This window comes from Rhinoderma darwinii, chromosome 12 (assembly GCF_050947455.1).
Source record: "Rhinoderma darwinii isolate aRhiDar2 chromosome 12, aRhiDar2.hap1, whole genome shotgun sequence".
NCBI classification, from domain to species: Eukaryota; Metazoa; Chordata; class Amphibia; order Anura; family Rhinodermatidae; genus Rhinoderma; species Rhinoderma darwinii.
Genome location: NC_134698.1, coordinates 73,509,999 through 73,532,531, shown reverse-complemented (window position 1 = coordinate 73,532,531; position 22,533 = coordinate 73,509,999). Strand labels below are relative to the sequence as shown.

Sequence of the window (22,533 nt, the reverse complement as noted above, 5' to 3'; positions counted from 1 at the left end):
GATGGTGAGACATGAGAACTCCGACGCAACAATAGCGAACACCCGGCAGAGCTCAACGACAAAGAAAAAGACCTCGATGGACTCAGCATTAGCACGGGACAGTTCCTGGTCCTCCATTGCCCGGGTTCCATCACCCAAGCAACAACGCACAGAGTCCTCCAAATCCTTGCAAGGATCCCGCATTGATAGGATGATGGAGGCGCTACCGGACTGATGAGTATAACTTGCAATATGGAGGGTGTATACATGTCTCATGTCACGCACAAATGTGGTTTTACTGTGGGGTACGAAGGCTAGACATATAAGGCATTATAATTGTATCTAAAGGGTAGGATATTGTACATTAATGACACCCTGGCAAAAGGAATGGTCCAGAAACACCCGAGGGTCATTAAAATCACAAAAATAAGGAGGGGGGGGGGAGGGGGAAGGGCCTTCACCCAGAAAAAAGTGAAGTCAGGCATACCAATATGACGCGAGACACACAAGAGAGAGTGTGGACTTTGCTGGTCGGGTATTATGTTGATACTGGTTATAATACTGTTTTTTTACTGTTTGCACATGAAAATGTTATGGGTTTAGGAGCAACGTGGAGCAGGAACCTCCGAGCAGCCACCATAGGAACGGGGCGCACATGCCCGGAAATAGATATACAAAATAACTCAAATTTGATCCTTATAGAGAAATTTAGAATATGCAAGTGACCTCATGGAATGTTAAGGGGCTCCGTTCCCCCAATAAACGGATGATGGTTCTTCGTCACCTAAAAAAATTACACACTGACATCGCTCTCCTACAGGAGACCCATTTGGAGGAGAGCGACTTCCACCGCATGAAAAAAATGTGGGTGGGTGCAGTTTACGGCTCTTCAGCTTGTGGTCGTAAAGCAGGTGTACTCATTTTGATCAATAGAAATATGATACACAAGGTACTACGCACAAATTCCGACTCGGCAGGTCGCTTGCTCCATGTCGTTCTTGACACTCCGTGTGGGGTCCTAAGCATATACAACATCTACGGACCCAATGATGATAACGTTAAATTTTATAATGAATTGGAAAGGGCGTTGCTAACAGATGATATTCCACATAAATTGGTAGGGGGTGATTTCAATTCTGTCTTAGACCACAGAGAGGATAGGAGGTCACACAAAATTCAAGAGTCGGGATCCATTTTTGCAGGGACCCCCAGAAAGCACGATAGGGTATTGGGACCTTTACTAGAGAGCACTCATCTAATAGACGCATGGCGGGAGGGCAACCCGGACGCAAGGGAATTCACACACTATTCGCATTCTCAGCAGTCATGGTCAAGGATAGATTACATTTTCATATCGGCACCCTTGAGGCAACGAATAGGAGTTTCTACTGTGGGGGACTTGGTGATATCGGATCACGCACCTATAATGATATCCCTTCAAGAGGTGTACCCGAGAGGGACAGATTTTATTTGGCGCTTTCCGGCTCATCTAGCGCTAGATGATACATTCAAAAGACAGTTGCAGGGATGGTGGTTGGAATACGCATCCGAGAATGACGGGCACAGGGATAATACCTCCCTCTTTTGGGACACAGCGAAGGCAGTATTGAGGGGTAGGATTCTCGCTTACTCTGTAAGCAAAAAAAGGGAAATAGCAAGACAATTTAAAGCAGCAAGCAGTGCGTTGAGGTCAGCATACACAACATATCTCTCCCAACCAACGGAGGGCAATAGACAAACCTGGGTACAGGCCAAACACAACTTTGATGAGTGGACTTCTCAGAAAGAAATAACCCGCAATTACGAGTTTGAGGCAACAATACACAGATTTGGAAATAAGGCGGGAAGATTGCTAGCAAATGTAGCTAGGGGACAACGCCCGGCACAACACATAGCCAAACTTAGGGATCACACGGGACAAATCACGGGAGATCCTTCACATATAAATTCCATTCTGGCCAGATTCTACGAGGAGCTGTATTCCGATGAATCAGTCTCACCGTTAGAGGCTACACTCCTGGACAGCACCACTCTTCCTGTCATCTCAGAGGATCAACTGCAAATACTGAATGCGCAGGTTACTAGGGAGGAGGTAGATAGGGCTATCAGAAACCTGAAAAACTCCAAAGCCCCAGGCCCAGATGGCTTCTCAGGAGAATTTTACAAAGCGATGAGAGAACAGGTGACCGAAACCCTGGTTTCGCTCTTTAACAATGCCCTGGGTAGTGAAGGTCTGCCACCATCGGCAAACACGTCCTATATCAAACTTCTGTTGAAACCAGGAAAAGATCCCCTGCTACCAGGGTCTTACCGACCCATATCCCTGATAAACGTCGATGCGAAACTTCTCTCTAAAATCATAGCAAATAGATTAGCGGATATAATGCCGCACCTCATAGCTCCTGAGCAGGTGGGGTTCATTAAGGGGAGATCGGCGGTCACCAATATTAGAACGGTATTGGCGGTGCTAGACAGGGTGCAGCACAGTCCAGGACAGGGGGAACACCCAGCACTGCTTTTGCTGGATGCTGAAAAAGCATTCGACAACGTTAGATGGAAGTGGCTGGATGCGGTTCTGGACAGAGTAGGGATTACCGGGGCTTTTCGAAACCTACTGCGACACATTTATAAGTCCCCTAATGCTAGGATCTGCACCACAGGGTTTCTATCTCAGCCGTTTCGCTTATATAAAGGCACAAGACAAGGCTGCCCGCTGTCTCCATTGCTGTTTAATCTGGCATTGGAGCCACTGGCAAGACATTTGAAATCTTCAGAGGTATTCAGAGGCATCTCGGTGGGGGAAATGGAGGTTAAGGAAACACTGTTCGCAGATGACATACTTTTATTCCTAGCAAACCCCTCACGGGACGTTCCACGGGTATTTCAGACGCTAAGTGACTTTGGGGAATATTCAGGATATAAAATTAATTATTCAAAGTGCCAACTGCTAGATTTGGGACCGAAGGAGGGTAGTCATGGTCGACTATTGGATGCTCTAGATGTGGAGATAGTGCGGTCACAGATCACGTATTTGGGCATCAAGGTGGGGCGAGCACCTAGCTCCCTATATGATCTAAATTATCCCCCTTTGATACGGGACATACAGGCGGATCTTCTGAGGTGGCACGGACTGCCCCTTTCACTCCTGGGAAGGTGTGCCTTGGTCAAAATGTCGGGATTTGCAAAACTACTATACCCCTTGCAAACCATTCCATTACTAATCAAACACGGGGATATCAATACACTAAATTCGTCCTTCACTAAATTCATATGGGGGGGAAGAAAACCGAGAATAGCACTGGCAAAACTTATGTTAAGAAAAGAAGAGGGGGGCATTAACTTCCCTAACATACGGGGATACAACCTGGCATGCTTGAGCAGACACTTGCTGGATTGGCAACATGGCACCGGATGCCATTCCAACATCAACCTAGAAAGGCAGCTAGCAAAACCATGGGATCTTATGGCTTTAGTGCATACAGCATTTGCGTCCCTGCCCACTAACATTAAGAGATCGGCCCTACTACGGGATACCATTATCACATGGAAAGTATTGCGTAAGCATTATGGTCTTCCATATCGCATTTCAAAACACATGCCTATATGGAGACATCCAGATTTGTGGGCGGGAAGGCATAGTCAGCTACTCCAGAGATGGAGAGAGAGAGGGATAGCGACTCTGGGTGACATGTTCCAGGAACAGGAAGGGAGATGGCTGACCCTGCAGGAAATACAGACAAAGTACAATTTTGACCATCCCCAACATCTACAATATTATCAAATATTATCTTCATGCAAAGCAAAACTGGCGGACATATCCGACGAGACCCACCCCAACCTGTTTGACTCATGGTTCCTAAGCACACACCACAGGTCCATATCGCAACTGTATAACACCCTAAAGCCAGTGCTATTAAAGGTGACACCAGCTCAGGCATTTATGAAATGGGAAAAGCTATTTGGCTTGCCTAATATTGCCAAACATGTGGAAATGGGGTTGGTGGATCTCAGAAAACATATAACAAGCGAGAAATGGAGAGAAACCCACTTAAAAATCCTCCATCATGCCATATATGCGTTCACCTTGCCCCCTTCCATAACTAAACCAGATAGAAAGACTTCATGCCCGAGGTGTGGATCACCTCGCACAGACATGTACCATGGGTTTTGGGCATGCACCAAAATACAGCCATTTTGGAAAGAAATGACATCTTTAGTGCAACAAATAAGCAAATTTAAGGGGCTCCTGGGGCCAATGGAAGTTCTTTTACATGTCCAGCATGATGGAGGGTCAGATGACACAGAAGTAACCCACTTGCCCCCCATTACACATGCGGCATTGATGGTGGCAAAACGATGCATACTCCAGAAATGGTTGGTACCAGATATCCCGCAATCAAGTGAGGTTGTACAGGGGATGAAAAGCCTATTCTATTTAGATAGAATGGATGTTCTAAAACACAAAGATGCACAAGGGGGGAGATTTTTTGGGAAATGGAAACTATTCATAACAGAGCATTTCTCGGGGGAGGAGATATGCAAAATGATCGATCCATTCACGGGATCACCTTGGTACCTGATAGAGGATCTTAAGGGCACCTTAGGAGTGTTGAGAACACGTAGAACATAATATCTATAACTTTGAAATGATATCTAGGCCAACTCGGTTAGGAATGTAGCTTCATGTGGCTCCAGTTTAGGTTATTCATGTTTATACGTAAATTAAATAAGTTTTGTATGCATTGTTTCTCAGGGATATTCATTGTTAACGCTGTTCACCAAATGTTATGGAAATTTCTGTAATGACCTTCAATAACTGTCACATAATGATGTAAACAACTATGAGCTTAGTGTCATTGTAGGAATGTGTTTTTTTTTTCATACCATCAACAATAGGTGACTATATTCCTGTAACAGTTTATTGCATATCATGTTATGTGAAAAATTTTCAGAAAATCAATAAAAATATGTTTTAAAAAAAAAAAAAAAAAAAAAAAAAAGCCATTCTCTGCTGTAAAGTTGTTAAATATCATTTTTCTTAGTAATATCTTTCTATTTGTGGTTGAGCTGGGGGAGACCAAATATATCAGTCACTAAAGCCACCACCACACGGGTCGTCAGACAGCTTTTCCATGAATGGCTGCAGACTGCATTATTCTTGCTGCCAAAAACACCAGAACCCGGTGTCGTGGTAATCTAAACAGAGCCTAAAAATAATCACTGGTTTTAAACGGGCATACTGGTAAAAACTATCACAATACGTATAGGCAAAACGGACGTATATCGGACGATACTGCAATATTTCATCAGTAGTGCAGATCTGTAAAACTGATGGATTGTCTTCAAGGGAAGAAATTGAACTAGACGCGACAGCCGCTTTGAGAAACAGAAGATGAAGGGATAACATTCTGAGGTTCCACCCATCCGCAAAACAGATAAAAGTAGTTTAAAAAAAATACGCCCATAAATATACACCAATTCTGTTTTTTTCCTCCATAATACAGATGTAATAGGAATGAAAAATACACTTGTGTGACAGAAGCCTTAGTTGAGAGCCACTGAAAAAGCTTGTTCTCAATATGGACCCTGCGATCAGCTAGAAACTTGCGTAGCTAGAAAATGAAATGACTGAACGTGTCCCCAAGTAGCGCACGGTGTGAAGCGGTTTCGGTATACTTTAAAATAAACATTGCAACAATGATAAATGCTCAAAAGATCTACAAAATGAGATTAAAGAGGCTCTGTCACCAGATTCTGAAATCCCTATCTCCTATTGCATGTGATCGGCGCTGCAATGTAGAGAACAGTAAAGTTTTGTTTTTTTTAAAAACGATCATTTTTGGCCAAGTTATGAGCAATTTTATATTTATGCAAATGAGCTTTTCTAATGGACAACTGGGCGTGTTTTCTCTTATTTCCAACTGGGCGTGTCTTGTGTGTGTAACATCTGGGCGTGTTTACTTGTTTTACTAGCTGGGCGTTGTGAATAGAAGTGTTTGTCAGCATCATTTGTCAGCATCATACACTTCTATTCACAACGCCCAGCTAGTAAAACGAGAAAACGCGCCCAGTTGTCCATTAGAAAGGCTCATTTGCATAAATATAAAATTGCTCATAACTTAGCCAAAAATTATCGTTTTAAAACAAAACAAAACGGTACTGTTATCTACATTGCAGCGCCGATCACATGCAATGGGAGATAGGGATTTGATAATCTGGTGACAGAGCCTCTTTAAGATGCCTGAATGATAACCGTGGAATTTGAGAATTTTTATTATATGGACGGTGGCAGCTTCAGGGTGTCTGAAGACAATGCAAGGCAATAAATGGCGCTCATCGCACAGGAGGGTCATCTTCACGTTGGCAAGTAAATAGAAACAGCCTTTTAAACAGAGACGGAGCGGAGCCAAAGCACACGGTTCTCAAGTCATTTATTAGCTTCTCCTGTCTTCATTGTAGTGTGTAAATGTCACATCCTGCATTTAAATGAGCGCGCTGGAGCTCTGCCATCTGACATCCAATGCGTCCTTTGTTCCTGGCATATAAAAAGTCCTCCCCCTGCAGTGACCATATAAATCTGACATTGCCATCATGGCTTCTGCCTCGTCCGATAAAGTCAGTGAAAGAAAAAACATCTACGGGTTTGGGATGCTTTTATCCATCATTCTAACTGTAGAAATAATCAAGATACTGTATGTGTATTTCATCTTGATTTCCCAGTATTGAGTCTATTGTTCCCTGATATCAGCCACATCAGGCAATGAAGAGACTGTAGCATTAACGGTATTCTGGACAGAAAGTCAGGAAAAGTGTCCACCCCCAAGATTACCGCCACCTCATATCTCCAGATCTGAGAATCTCTAGAAACTTATACATACAGATGTAAGGAGATGTGCTGCCGACCAGTGACCATTTTTGTTTGGCTGCATAAAAAGATGCGATCAGCGGATGAAGGAGCGTTTGTTCGTTCGTCAGCTGATCGCTGCCCTGTTTGCACAAGTCACGATCAGGAACGAGTGTTCGTATTAACCATTGTTCTCTCGATGATTGGCCCCTGTAAAAAGGGCCTTAAAGGGGTTGTCCGGGCACCGGTCGGTTTTTCATACTAAAGACCAATCCACAAGATGATTGGTGGGGGTCCATAACCCAGACTGATCAGCTGTTCCGACTGCCTCCGCCACCGGAAGTTATGCAGTGGTTGGTGCCGGAAGCAGATGGCTCTGGTCACGGTCCAGCGGCCGTGCTGCAGCTCTGCTCCTATTCAAGCTATTCTGTGAGCGGAGCTGCAGTAATCCAGCACAGCCGCTATACTGTGAGCGGAGCCTTCTGCTTCTGGCACCGAACACTGCATAACATCCCATGCCCAGAGGCAGCCGAAACGGCTGATCGGTGCGGGTTTGGGTGATGGGCCCCCACCATTCATATACTGATGACCGATCCGGTGGATAAGTGATCAGTATGAATAACTGCCCCATGCCTGGACAAAACCTTTAAGAGAACAGAGTTAGTCATTCAACATAACACATATCATGATATGTTATCTGAGGGTTTTCCATAAGACTACAGGTAAATTTGTTTTTCAAGTGGTACAAAATGATCATGTGAATGGCAAATTCAACTCTGCTACATCTGTGTGTAAATATTAGCAGTCCTTATAGGCTTTACTTTCATAAGCTTTGAGCTTAAAGCGACCCCCCAGTCAAAAGTAAAAATTTGACTATACACTGCAAATGTTTAGTCGCCATAGCCGATGTCCTCCTCCTGAAGAATCCTGCCACCGTTCTGGTCCCCTTTGTCATCTTTCTAAAACTACTGCCTTCTTAGGCTATGTTCACACGGAGTATTTTGGGGGAGGAATATCTGCCTCAAAGCTCCAAACAGAATTTTGAGGCAGATATTCCTCCCCCAAAATACTCCGTGTGAATAGCAATTATCGCGCCGTTTTTCGCCCGCGGCCATTGAGCGCCGCGGGCATAAAACACGCTTTCTCCTGCCTCCCATTGAAGTCAATGGGAGGTCGGACGCGGAAGCGCCCGAAGATAGGGCATGTCGCTTTTTTTTCCCGCGAGGCAGTTTTACTGCTCGCGGGAAAAAGACGCCGACGCCTCCCATTGAAATCAATGGGAGGCGTTCTCGGGCCGTTTCTGCCGAGTTTTGCGACGCGGTTTCCGCGTCAAAAAACTCGGCAAAAGACCCCGTGTGAACATAGCCGTAGACTTCCCTATACAGACCGTTCCCCTCTCCTTTGCCCTCCGTTGTGACAACGATAACGTCATTGGCGCTGGCCCATCGGAGGGCAGTGGGAAGGGCGTGAGCGTTTCTCAGTCTTCCTAAGGGGGAGTTCACACAGTTTTTTGACGCGGAATCTGTGCCGCAAACCGCGCCAACAAACGGCAGAAAATGCCTCCCATTGATTTTTGAGGCAGATTTTCCTCCTGCAAAAAAACTCCATGTGAACCCAGTCTAAGAACGCTTTGCATAGGGAAGTCTGAGACTGCAGAACACATTTTGGAAAGACGACAACAGGGGGACCGGAACTCTGGACCGACGGCAGGATCGTTCAGGAGCATAGAACCAGGTATGACGACTATACATTTGCAATATTTAGTAAAATGTTTACTTTTTGACTGAAGAGTCGCAGGAATATAAGAAGAGCAGTGGTCTCTCTCACTTCTGCGCAGGGAAGGGAAGTGACAAACCCCTAAGGGCCAGACAATGGCGATGAAGCGAACCCATTCATAGGAATCCAAAATAGAGTATAAGAACAACACAGATCAGGGCGGCAGAAGACACTTTACATGTACCCAGCTTTGTATAGAATGGGAAATCATAGTGAGACACAGCAATACGTGCAGGACATACCTGACAACGACATGAGGGTGTTATTGATCACATACAGCCAGGTGCACTTCCGGGGAAATAGCTACAAAATAAACACACAATGGAGAAAATGGTCAATGGGTCTGAAAACAGCGACCTACCCCAATACCCTCAATATATTCCTGATGGTACCTGCTCCATTGTGGCTTCATGCAATTCATTCAGATTCAGAGTGTAGATCCCATCCTCCGTGCCAAAGATGAGGTACTGGTCTGAAGAAATGACATCAATTATTGCACAGTAAATGCACGCTCCGCACGGCGAGATGTATTACCGGATATTTTTAGGAACATGGTGGGGGGCATAAATGTGAGAAATACATTTTCCTGGTCTATGGAGTTGCTGTAAAGGAACTAACCCATCCCCACATACTGCAATCACAGAGACGATTGCTTAGGGGCCGAACAAGAACAGGAAGATAAATTACAATCCGTGTGAGAGACTTTGTAAAGGATATGACCGTCGTTTTGATTAAATGTCTATTACGGTTTTGTGTATACAGCTCCTAGGCAGACCTACTTCTTGTTAAAGGGGTTTTCCAAAAATCATTAAAGGGGTTGTCCACTGCCAGAGAACTGATGAACTATCCACCTGATAGGTCATCAATATATCATCGGTGCGGGTCCGACACACGGACCCCGCACCGGTCAGCTGCTCTGGTTGCCTGCGTGCACCGGATGTAATTGCACAGTATGCAGTGGACTCTGTACATTGCATAGGGACCGTGTTGCCAAACTGCAGCTCTGCTCCTACTCCATGACCGGAGCCAACTGCTTCCGGCATGGACGTCCGGTGCCCGGAGGCAGCCGGATCGGCTGATCAGTGCGGGGTCCGGTGAATAGGTCACCTGTTGTCCGGTCGTGGACAACCCCTTTAATTCTCACCTATCTACAGAATAAGTGCTAATTTTCTGATCGCTGGTAGCCACACACTGCTGGGACCCCCACCGATTGAAAGTTCGGGGATCCTGAACCCCCCCGTTCCTCCTCATTGCTCGACTGCAGTGAGGAGGGCAGTGAATGAAGTGGGTGTTGAGCATGTGCGCTGCTGCTCCATTCAATGTCTATGGGAATGAAAGAAACATGTACAGTGCTGGGCTATTTCGGTCATTCTCACACAGTGAATGGAGCGGTGGTCACATGCTGGACCGCCGCTCCATTCAAGCTCCAGTGAGGAGGATCTGGGGGTTCAGGACCCCTAGTGATCAGAAAATTATCACCTATCCTGTGGATAGGTGATAATTTATATTTCTGGGAAAACCCCCTTTAACATACATTCTGTTAGTAAGTAGGGGACAGGTGGAAGGGAATATGTCTAGAGGACCAGACAACAGACTATTTGTAGTCTGTAACCATGGAGATGCATACGTTTGCGCAGGAGCTGCAGATGCATATTTTTTATTCTAGGCGCATTCAAGCAATGAATGAAAAGAAAAACATTGGTTTAATACAAACTCTTAAGAGATTAGATTATCATGCAGTTTTGAATGATAAAAACAATAGGAATGAAATTTCTCAATCACGTATTTTAGATGCCCACTGGCCAAATTCATTGTGTTATTAATATCTCAAATGGGAAAAAAAATGCTAATTAGGATCAGATCCGCGCTTAATACCTTTAGTATCTGGGTGTATCCAGGACGTAGCACAATTTATCTTTAAAGGACATCCATCAAACACTTTGGAGAAGCAAGCACCCATCTAAAAAGACAAAATTGTGACAATGAACAAAAGGATTTACTAAATAAATTTGCACACAACAAATGATACATGTAAAAAATAGTTGGGGGGGGGGGGGGGGGTAACTACTTACCAGCACTTTGGGAGTGGGAGGCAAACCATTTATCGTTTGTTTCTAGAAAACAAAACAGAGAAAGAGGCATAAAACATAACAAATGTTTCGGGTTGAATGCTCTTTGTATATTCTCATACAAAATGTAGCCAGAGTCAATGTTTTTAATCTTATTTTTACAAAACCTTGACCACTAGGGGGCAGCAGTATGACAGTAATGAAAAAAATGCAAAAAATAAATAAATATGAACCTCCATTGCGGACTGTACAAGGCTTGATCTGACAATCTAACCTCACGAATGTGGTTGTGAACGTCGGATCATTGCTGGATGTAAAGAAGCAAATACAAAGTTGCAGCAAAACCTAGAAAAACCAAACACGTACTGGAAAATCCTTCTTATCTTTCTTTTGTTGAAGTTGGGGTTTCGGGCCTTCTCCGGTTGGACTTCCTAGTCTCAAAGGACCATCTCCATTCCCTGCAAGGAGAGGGATGTAAGATTAGAACACGGCATATAAGCAGTTAATTAAAGGGGTTCTCCATTTTCAATAACTTCTGTGAATTTTAGGTTCTGTTCACATTGGAGGTTATCTGTTCCGTTCCATTACTACAAAAAAAAAATCTAGGGAAATGTTTGCATTAATATCTGCCTATTTATTTTAATGGGATTTTTCGGATCAGTTGTCATTCGTTCTTCTGCATTCCTTGGCATCTAAATCATAGGGTTTTCTACGTTATTCTGCCCAATAAGAAAATTAAAGTGGAAACCTGACTGACGCCTCTGAATCGCTCCACGTTTTTTACTGTACTAGCTTTTATAATTTTCCCCAGTGTATACAGCAGGTCCATGGAAGCAACAAGAATGCAAGGCTAGGTTACGGTTCATAACGAAAACTGCATTGCCGGATTCACGGACAAATGATACCAACGGTATCAGACAGACCCAATTGACTTATATTGGGGTCCATTGGGTTCGGTCATGGTGTCCGTCCTATTGAGTGAGAAAATAGCACTGCTAGCAGTACTATTTTTCCGGTCAAATCCTACAGAACCACTGACGGGCTCCAAACAGTGTGAGCAGAGCCTTTTAAAGTGAATACAAAGTTATTGAAACCGGACAACCCCCTTGAAACTAATGGAAATAAGCCGAGAAGCCAGGTGATAACTGGTATCCGCATGACAATGAGGTAAAGCAGGCGCAAGATGATGAATATCAGAGGGCAGACTGAAATGCAGAAATCTAGGTTAGTAAGGAAAATTGCCTAATAGCCTGAATCCTAAAAAATAAATAAAATATATACATTTGTTTCCGTAGGATACACCTGGAAGCCGTTGTGATGCAGTAAAGGCCACAAAGCAGTCAGCAAGGAGATGTGTGGAAGAAAACCCATTTTGCAAGACGACTGAAGTTAGAATGTTCAGTACTGTAAAGCGTTGTGCCGCAAATGGGTGAAAATGTACCAGGTGACCATCTCATATAATGATTCTAATGGCAGATGGAGTGACCAAGCAAGGTGAAGCCTGAGAATGGATAGTATGAGATGGAGGGCATGAACACACACTTCCACGTGGTAAATCTACACATTTTTCTCTATACCCTTCCAAGAAAGCTCCTGCTCATGGAACAGCGGCCTACAGATGGTTAGACTGGAGTACATGTGAGTGATCTGGGTCGCCCATGTGGGTAATATGATCAAAATCAAAGTGTAACTAAACATTTGAAAATCTTTTGATCGGTGGGGGTCAGAGCACTGAAACGCCCACTGATCGCTAGAACGAAGCGGCAGAAGCGCTATGTCGCCTCGTTTCTGATCGTTTTACCTCGCAGCAGTGCACGGGCTCAATAAAAAGTCTATGAGTCCGGACACTGCTCGAAGGAAAGTCGATCAGAAGCTAAGCGGCACAACGCTCACTCGAGGAAATTCTGCCTCTTGGTCTCATTGCCTGGACCCCCACCGATCAAAACTTCTGACATATCAAAAGTTTAGCGACCCTCTAAGGTAATTTTAAGTGTAGAGGACAGTCCATGCTGGCGGACTTGAGACGTCCATGTATTACAGGACGGGCAGGGCAGTAGTGTGTTGTGCCATCTTCCTGTTCAGGCCTTCATGCCTCCTCGTTTGACCACACCAATTCTTCCTACCACAAAATACATTCATCCTTCCATTATCTGACCACTAACCACAAATGACCTGAAAAAGAAAAAAAAAAAATGAAGAAGTAATATGCCTGCCAGGTAAGACAGCGCCCACTTATTGCTGCAGGTTGTGGGTTCATGTGTACGGAAATGGGAAATTAGGGTGAGGCAAGCGATGGAAGCATGTAGTCATACTCATTATTGCTTGTGCCCATTTTCAGCCAGCCATGTAATGATGTGTTAACCCTTTTTTTGCAGGGCCGTAGTAGAGTTTCCATTCTCCCTGCTTCTGCTTTGTGTTATTTACCCAACTCATAGATTTTACAGCGGTACAATCCAGGGGAGCGGACGCGGCTAGCGAGGACATTATTATGAGGGGGAGCGGTGTGGCGGCCACAACCTGGGGAGCTCTGCCTCCGGTAGAACTGGCAGGCTGTGTCATCCGGTTGATGTTTGATGGTGTTGGATCTCTCGTCCTCAGCCATGTTTTCATCCGGGCAGCTGTTCATTCTCATCGGCTGTTGGGATAAAAGACCTAAATTAGTGCAAGCCAAAAATATGCCGGACTGATCTTTTGATCACTGAACATGAAATATAACCTGACGAGAATCACTTTTTTCTTGCTGAAAAATACATAAATTGCCTTAGGATGACCCATTACAGGTGCCCTTTTAGGACAAATGGAGGTGAAACAAAAAGGATCCTAGTATCGAACGTCTTAAAAATTCCTTTATAAGATATAAAAGGATATTCATACATTTCTTGACAGGTGGGGGTTCCTCCACTGGGACCCCCACCTATCTGCAGGACGAAGGCTCTGACTCGTATCAAAATAGATGACGGCAACCAATAAAGGGGAGCAGAGAGCAGGTCGAGCATTAGGGGATATTCTTACATGGCAGATTTGTTGAAGAAACATCAGCGACTAACCCAATCCTCTGAATCGGGATCCATACATATGCTGCATATATAACCTCAGTCTGTTGTATGCAACAACATTTTCAGGTGCACTAACATTTGTAACAAATCTGCCATGTGTGAATTTACCCTTACAGTCAACGGGGGTTTTCTGGTGAAAAAAAAAAAAAAAAAGAGGCAAAGCGCTCTCCCGATTCATGACATAGAAGTCTATGGTCGGAATAACCCTTTAAATCTATTTTAATTTCTAGAATTTTGGCAATTTAGAAAAGAATGACATGTCATCCAAATAATACAGGTTTAAAATATATTAATTTCCTGATAATCGTACCTTGGGAGGCAGCGGCGGCGGAACAGCTCGTTTCATTGTGGAACTGCAAAAAAAAAAGATGGTTATAATGAGTTATGCTCTTCTAATACGCAGCAAACAACATGCACAATCTTAAGAACAGGAAAGATGATTGGTGAAGAAGTCATGTAAAAAAGGGGCAAAAACTAGGAGATAAGGAATTGGTTTTAGTCTTACTCGTGGTTTGCTCCATTTGCAAAAGGATTCCAGTTGATGCCCTAAAAAGATGAAATAGATAAATAAATGAACGGAAATAAAAAAATAATAATTAAACAGTAATAAAATAATATATATACATTTATTATTATTGGTTATGTTTTAAATATATATATATATATATATATATATATATATATAAAATCTATATAACACGGCAGTCTGACAACATCCGCCGATCAGTAGTAGCATGCTATATGTAAGTAATGTGGTTTCCCACATGGCGGTCATCTAGAAAATGGAGCACAACACCTGTATATAAATGCTCAGCCACGAATGGGGTTTCATTTGTTTGATCCTAGAACAGCTCCCATGGAATTATTATGTTCACTACCACGATTGTGTTTTTTATTTTGTATGGGTTTTTGATATTAAGCATTTCCCCTAGAAGTCAAAGTTGTAAAAACTATTACATAAATAATGTGTGACCTTGTGGTGTGGTTGGTAATACAGCACCATTCACTTAAACGGGGCTGTGTTCTAATAAATCCTGAAAAAATGCCTGGCCCCTTTGTTCTAGGTATCAGTGAAGGTCTGAGAGGTAAGAAAAGCAGAGATTAGATATTGATGGCAGATCTTTTTTTTTTTAATCAGTTCAATTTTATTCAAAAAAAACTCCACATTATTACAGGTCATTGTACGTTCTCAAACAGTATACAAGTAAATTTCAACAGACCCAATTCTTTGCATTAAACCAAACATTCCCTTCCCCCCAACTCCCCCCTGCCGGTCTATTCAATACAACTTTTCCGATCCTCTCCCCTTATGCACCCCCCCGTCAGTGGCCCTATACCTGCACTTGTTGCCTTAGTGTCATTAGCTCCACAGAAGCATACCCAGATTGGTCAATCCACCTAGCCCATTGTTTGTCAAATTTGCCCCTGGACCCCCTCTTGGAGTATATCCTATATTCCATCAGAACCTGTGAGTTAAGTGCCCCTATGATTTCTTGTTTTGATGGTGGCTCCGCATCCAGCCAGTGCTTTGCTATTCCTTTCCGAACTTGATACAGTATTTTAGCAATTGCCAGCCCTGACATCCTATCTCCCACCAAATCTCCAACATACCCTAGCAGCATTACCACAGGATCCCATGGGATCTGTACCTCAAACACTCTCCCCACTAGTTCCAATATTTCCGTCCACAGACTCCCCAGCCTCCCGCATGTCCAGAACATATGAAGAAGGTCTGCTTTTTCTTCCGGGCACCTAGGGCACTTGGCATCTTCTCTTAATCCCATTTGTTTCAGCACCCACGGGGTCCTATACACCCTATGAATCAGAAACAACTGCGATCTCCGTTGTGCTACATTAATGGACAAAGTACATGTTGCTGCCAATACCGCCTCCCAGTGGTCTGTTGTAATAGAACCCACATCCCTCTCCCATATAGCTTTCACTGGTGCCATAGGATCTCCCAGATGTTCCACCAATAACCTGCGATAAACCAATGAAATTAATCCTTTTGATGTTACTGCTTTTGCAATATGCTCCAACACCCCCGCTGCATGCATCGTCAGGTCCACACTGACCGCTTGTGTCTGCACTGCGTGCCGAATCTGCAGGTACTGATAGAACATGCGGGAGTCCAGTTGAAACTCCTCCCTCAGTTGTTGAAAAGATTTGAGTATGTCTCCCTCGTACAACTGACTCAATCGTATTCTGCCTTGCTGCTCCCACCCCTGCATCCCTTCCAATTTACCCAATTCCCCCAAATAAGCATTCCTCCAGAGCGGTGTATATTTAGTGCACTCTCCTATCCCCAGCAATTGCTTGCACTGCCACCACACCTTGTGTATGAGCAGCAGAGTGGGTCTGGTACTCGCCATCTGTTTATAGCTGTGCGCTTCCAGTCCTGCCAACGGGTTCTCCCCCCCCCCCCAGATATGATAGGATGCGCGCACTGGACCCCCATGTCTCTTCCTGCTCCCACCCCCAAAAATGCTGACATTGGGCAGCTAAATAATACACCCAGGCATTGGGCACAGCCAGGCCCCCCTCCTCCTTTGGCAGCTGTAATTTCTCCAGTTTAATCCTAGGTACTCCCTTCTTCCATACTAGGTCCCTAAAAAGGTTATGCAATCTCCTGAACCAATATTTGGGGATCCATACCGGTGAGTTATGTAGGACATACAGCACCTGGGTCATAAGGATCATTTTAATCAAATTTGTCCTACCCAGAGCCGATAGCGGTAACTTATTCCACGCCTCTACTTTGGCTTTTATCGTTGTTAACAGTGGCATTACATTAAGGGACATATAATCCTGCACTTTCGCCGTCACCCTCACCCCCAAATACTTAAACTCCGTAACCACAGGTATCTCCACCTCCTCTTCCCCATTCTGGATAACCCCCGGATCCATGAGCATTAGGGCCGATTTTGACCAATTAATGAGTAATCCTGAATATTTCCCAAACCTTTTAATGAGGGCCATCACTAACGGTAGTGTGCGCTCGGTATCTGCCATGAATAACAGCATATCGTCTGCGTATAGTGCAATTCTTTCCTCCACCCCCCCATACCTCAACCCCTGAATATGTTCATGTTGTCTCACTGAACACGCCAAGGGTTCCACCGCCAACGCGAACAACAATGGAGATAATGGACATCCCTGACGCGTTCCCCGCTCCAGCGCAAACCGATCCGATAGCACCCCATTCACCCTTATCCTTGCTGTCGGGGCCACATACAACAACTTTACCCATTTTATATAATTAGGACCAAATCCCATTTTTCCCAGAACTGACCACAAATAATTCCATTCCACGCAATCGAATGCTTTAGCCGCATCTAAGGACATTATGGCTCTCCCCCCACAATTATCCGTCAGAACTTGTAAATTCAAGAACAGCCGTCTCAGATTCACCGCCGTCGATTTGGATGGCATAAAGCCGGCCTGATCTCCGTGTACCACCCCAGCTACTACTTTAGCTAGTCGAAGCGCCAATATTTTCGCCATGATTTTAATATCCGCCGTCAGCAGTGAGACTGGTCTATAGGAGCCCGGGAGCTGAGGATCCTTCCCCTCTTTAGGCAGAACTACTATAGTCGCTTCATACATTGTTTCTGGAAGCCGCCCCCTATCGAAGCTATCTAAAAGAGTGGCCAATAACTGCGGTGCGAGCTCCTCCCCATATTCCTTAAAAACTTCCACCGGGAGACCATCCGGCCCCGGCGCCTTTTCACTGGCTAGTATCCCTATAGCCGCCTGTATTTCCTCCAGAGATATTGGCTCCTCCAATGTCCCTCTCTCCTCCCCTCCCAACCTAGGAAATTCTATCTCCCCTATATACTCCTCCAGCTGCCGAGGTGTGTGCTCTGCCCTAGAGGCATACAAATCCGAGTAGAACTGCTGAAACACTTTCAAAATCTGTCCTGTATCCGTCTCCAACTTCCCCCCCTCCCCTTTAATAGTGTGTATATAATTATTCTCCCTCTGCGCCTGCGCCATTCTTGCCAACAGCCGTCCAGTGGTTTCCCCCTCCTCATAATATTGGCGTTTTAAAAACATCCTTTTGTTATCTGCCCTTTCCAACTGATGTTGCTTTAACAACCGCTGCGCCTCCACCCAATGCTTCAATGTGTCTGGTGTGTTATCTATTATATGCAGCCTCTCTGTCTCCGCTACCCTTTCCAACAGCGCTTCTCCTAGTTGTCTAGACCGTGTTTTTACTGCTGAAATGTGCTGGATGAACACCCCTCTCAGCCACGCCTTCATTGCGTCCCACAGTATCTCTTGCGGTACCGTTCCCGAGTTGAACTGAAAGTATTCCTTTATGAGGTCTAAAATTTGTTTATTGTCTATCAGCTTTAGCCAAAAGGCATTGAGTTTCCAGCTCCCTTGCCCTCGCCCTGTCCTCTCCTCCGTCTCTACCTTCATTAACACAGGAGAATGATCCGATAACGCTCTTTGCAAGTATTCTATCTGAGCTACAAATGGTACCGCTGCCGGTGAGCACAAGATTAAGTCTATCCTGGATAAAGACTGATATGTGGAAGACGCACAAGAATACTGAAAGCTATTTGGATGTTTATCCCTCCATATGTCCCGCCAACCCATTTCAGCAACCAGATGGCCAAAAGCTGTTACCCCTCCCCCTGTCATGCCGAATTTGTCCATATTGGTATTCAATACTGCGTTAAAATCCCCCATCACTATTAACGGCACCTCCGGGTACCTAGCCAGTTCCTCCACCACTTTCTTGATACATCCGCTAGAAAACGGAGGGGGGACATACAACACTACTAACACACAATTCCAATGATACATCGTGCAATGTACCCCCACATACCGCCCCTCCCCATCCTGGAAGGAGTCGTGGCATACAAATGGCACAGCCCTATGTATGAGAAGACTCACCCCCCTTGAATATGTAGTATGGTAAGAATGAAAACTATGGCCTACCCAGGCCCTATGCATCATGGAAACTGAATCCCTAGTCATATGCGTCTCCTGTAGTCCTATCACCCTCGACTCCTGCTTCCTAATAAAATCAAATACCGCCTGTCTTTTTCTGGCTTCCCGCAGGCCCCGTACATTCCAGGACAAACAATTAAGTGATCCCATCATCCCTCAACATATCCCAACACATCCTATCCTTTTCTCGTAATTTTACATATCCGACCGGCTGGGTCTTCTCCCCCTCCCCCCCTGCAACTTCCCCCGTAAACCTACCCCTTTCCAAGGGTTGGGGCAACAGAACATGTCTGCCATTACCCATAACAAGCATCGGCAGGTCAACTCCGCCCACCGTACATTCAACAATACCATAACTCGTTATGTGCTTTTCCCGCTTAACTGACCATCCCTCCCGCTGCCATTTTCTTGCAAATAAACTACCATCCCTTCAGCATATCTGTACCCCTCAATGTCCATAAACACATTCCTCCTCTTCCGGTCTTCCGCGGTCCCCGCAACCATGCCCACCAACTCCAAGTCCAATCATATGCCACATCTTGCAATTTTTCCTACGACACCTGGTTCAGTCCCGCATCCCCAGCCTCCTTTTGTCAGCCGGTCTGTTCCGGATCAACTCTGTCCCTCTGCCGGTCTCAGCTGACTTTCATGGCTATCCAACCATCTAACCGCTTCTCTCGGTGTCTCAAAAAAAGAAGTCGTGCCCAGCGCCACCACTCTCAAACGGGCAGGATACATCATGGAATATTGCACTTGTAATGCCCTTAGACGTCTCTTTATATCCATAAACTGTGATCTTTTCCGTTGCACTTCCATAGAGAAGTCCAGGAAGAAGGACACTTTCACCCCATTAAAGGAGATGTCTTGACGCTCTCTAGCTTTCCTCAGGATCTTGTCTCTATCTTTATAATGTAGAATCTTTATCAGCACCGGTCTCGGCGGCCTTCCGGGAGGGCCAGGTCTGGTCGGCACCCTGTGCGCTCTCTCCACCGCAAATAAAGGGGTCAATTCCTCTCTACCAAATGTGTCTATCAGCCACTTTTCAAAGAAGTCATCCGGATTCGTTCCCTCCACTCTTTCCGGAACCCCCACAAGGCGCACATTGTTCCGTCTCAGCCGATTTTCCATATCGTCTGTCTTAGCCAACAATGTCGCCACTGCCTGCGAGTGTGCCTGTACATCCTGCTTTATGTGAGGAATCGCATCCTCCATGTCTGAGACTCTCCCTTCCACGGCCGTAGTGCGTTCCGCAACTTTCTGCAAATCATTCCTGAGCAGCAAAATGTCCTCCTTCAATCCACCCATCTGGCTTGCTAAGGTATTAAGGACCATAGAATTCTGCTTCACCGCTGCCAAAATGTCCTTTAGGGAGGGTTCCTCCTTCCTTACTCCACTTTTCCCTCCAGCACCTGGCTGATCCTGCATGGCGCCACTCATCTCCTCCTCCTCCTCACTTCTCATGTCCCCCGCCAAAGGAGAGTACCTGGATCCATATGATGAGCCTCCAGCTGCCTGATCTCCAGCCGACCTTCGCTGCTGTGCAGCCGCCCCCCCTGCTCTCGGCGTGCGGGCGAACCTCTCCAGCTTCTCCACAACTTCCTGCCGGAGGCCTCTATTGCGGCCTTCCTTCTCTTCGGCGCCATCTTGAACGCGGGAACCGGGACTCGCTGGCGGCGACTTCTGCTTCTTGGAGCGCGTCATTATGGCCGGGTACTCGTGCTCCTCCACCTCCAGACTCTGGTAAGACCCTGGGGAAGCTATTTTCCCCGAATTTTACGGGATATATGGACCTTAAAGGATGAGTACAGCGGGAGCTCCGGTCACACACGTCCTCTCACATTCACCGCTAGGCCACGCCCCCCATATTGATGGCATATCTAGTCAATATTTCATCAATGCTTATGGAGGGAAAACAAGGTCCCTTGACATTAAAGGAACAGTGTCACCAAAATTTTTTTTTTAATATGTTGAAGATGTTAGTGCTTTATTAAAAACGTTTGGATTAATTTGTGTGTTACTTTTTTTTATTTTTACACTTTTTCTTCCCTATGGGGGCTGCCATTTTTTTTTCCATTTCTGTATGTGTCGATTAACGACACATACAGACATGGAATACGGCAGCTCCAGTCCCATAGGGACTGCGAACGGGGCCCGTTCCATCCACTTTAGTGTACGCCGCTGTGTGGGAACGGCGCATGCGCCGCTCCCACACAGTTCAATTTGAAATGCGCGCCGTCCGGCGCCATTTTCCTGTGGACCGGAAGTCGCGGCCGGACAGTAAGATTACTACTTCCGGTCGCGGCTTCCGGACTTGTGCACATGAAGCAGCGGCAGCAGACGGAGCGGATGGACCGGAGGGAGCGGCGGAGACTGGAGCAGGTAAGTTATTTCTATGTATGTTCGTGTTTCAGTGTGTGTTTACTACTGTATGTAAACCTACTACACTGTGTGTCAGCTCAAAAAATGGCGACACACAGTGTAGGAGGTTAGACCGTTCAAACCCCTCGTTTCTCCCGGCACTAGGATAAAGGAGGGGGGGATTCTGAGAGCTCACTAGAGCGAGTGATTTTTACCCAATTTTGCAGCATAAAGGAATGTGGTTGCTTTACCACATGCAATGCTGCAATTTTGGGAATTGCTCCATCTAGTGACCAGCGCTGGGAAATATTATAAATTGAATCCAATTTATAATATTTCCTGACTCGTGGAAAAAAAAAAAAATTAGAACAATGTTTAATCACCTACACACTAACTGTTTAGTTAAAAAAACAAAACATGTTTTGCTGGCAACACATTCCCTTTAAGCGGATCACAATGATCCCTGTGATCATTGGAATTTGTGGGAATTTTCCTGGAGCGCCACCACAGGGGACATTAAGCATTACACCATGTCCATTCACATCAATGGATTGTCTGTGTAATGCAGGACAGGACAGGTCCTCCACAGTGAAACGCTCTCTATACTCTGGCCAAGAAATGAGGATCCTGAATATGGGACCCCCTCCCCCCATCTCGATTACTTGAGAATTCCCTAATAGCGTAAATAAAAATGGGTCTTCTAAACTAGACAACCCATTTAATGGCTCTAAGTGGTAAGAAAAATATAAAACTATTCAAAGATCTGCCAGCAGGGGTCACCGGAGAACCACAAAGATCTGCAGAATCAGGATTGGTTTGCTGCAACGAATAATGGAGTGTAAAAAAAAAACGTGTGTGTATAGCCTTAACAAACCAGAAATACAAATACTGGAGTATAATAGAGATAATCAGGTATTATAAATATATAGGACGCCCAATAAATTAGCAGAACTCACAACTTCATTGGCTTCGGTCTCCTTCCTGAGTGGAGGTTCAAACTGCAACTTGTCAACTGGAACAGAGAAAGGAGGTGAACGTGATGGAAGGCCGGGATAGTCGTCTTCACAATTAAATGATTCTCACATGAAATCATTGAACTTCGATACATATCATATCCATCAAATAAAAAACACAAGACAGCTGCGAAATCTAAAGCCACAATATTTAGAGAACGCACACTGCACGGATGGAGCCACTCTCTAAAATTAGGACACCGGTACAAGAAAAAGACTTCATCATGCAAATAGCTAGTTCTATTTTCGCTTGGGTTATAGAATTGCAAGCGTTTAATGTTCACTTTTCAATAAAACAACAAAAAAAGATCATAGCTAAAAAGCACAGAAAGTGCACTTGAGCTTTCACTACTAGTTTATTAGCAGAAAGAGGAAACAGATATTTTCGGTCTGTACAATTCCATTGAAAAACAAACTGAAATCATTTAGAGGCGAAAAATAAAAATAACAAAACTACAATAACGTGGCTGCATAAG

The 22,533-nt window shown here is 44.9% G+C and overlaps 1 protein-coding gene across 1 annotated transcript in view; it reads right to left on the bottom strand.

The window, feature by feature from the left end:
* Window positions 1–22,533, bottom strand: part of MAP4K5 (mitogen-activated protein kinase kinase kinase kinase 5) — a 97,471-nt gene that overhangs the window by 15,108 nt on the left and 59,830 nt on the right. The window contains exons 14-22 of the mRNA XM_075844031.1: window positions 22,001–22,056; window positions 14,230–14,270; window positions 14,035–14,077; window positions 13,186–13,303; window positions 11,035–11,126; window positions 10,672–10,713; window positions 10,475–10,559; window positions 8,992–9,071; window positions 8,842–8,902 (exon numbers count right to left, since the gene is read on the bottom strand). Of these exons, the coding sequence (XP_075700146.1) occupies window positions 8,842–8,902; window positions 8,992–9,071; window positions 10,475–10,559; window positions 10,672–10,713; window positions 11,035–11,126; window positions 13,186–13,303; window positions 14,035–14,077; window positions 14,230–14,270; window positions 22,001–22,056 (618 nt within the window). The remainder of the gene's footprint in view (window positions 1–8,841; window positions 8,903–8,991; window positions 9,072–10,474; window positions 10,560–10,671; window positions 10,714–11,034; window positions 11,127–13,185; window positions 13,304–14,034; window positions 14,078–14,229; window positions 14,271–22,000; window positions 22,057–22,533) is intronic.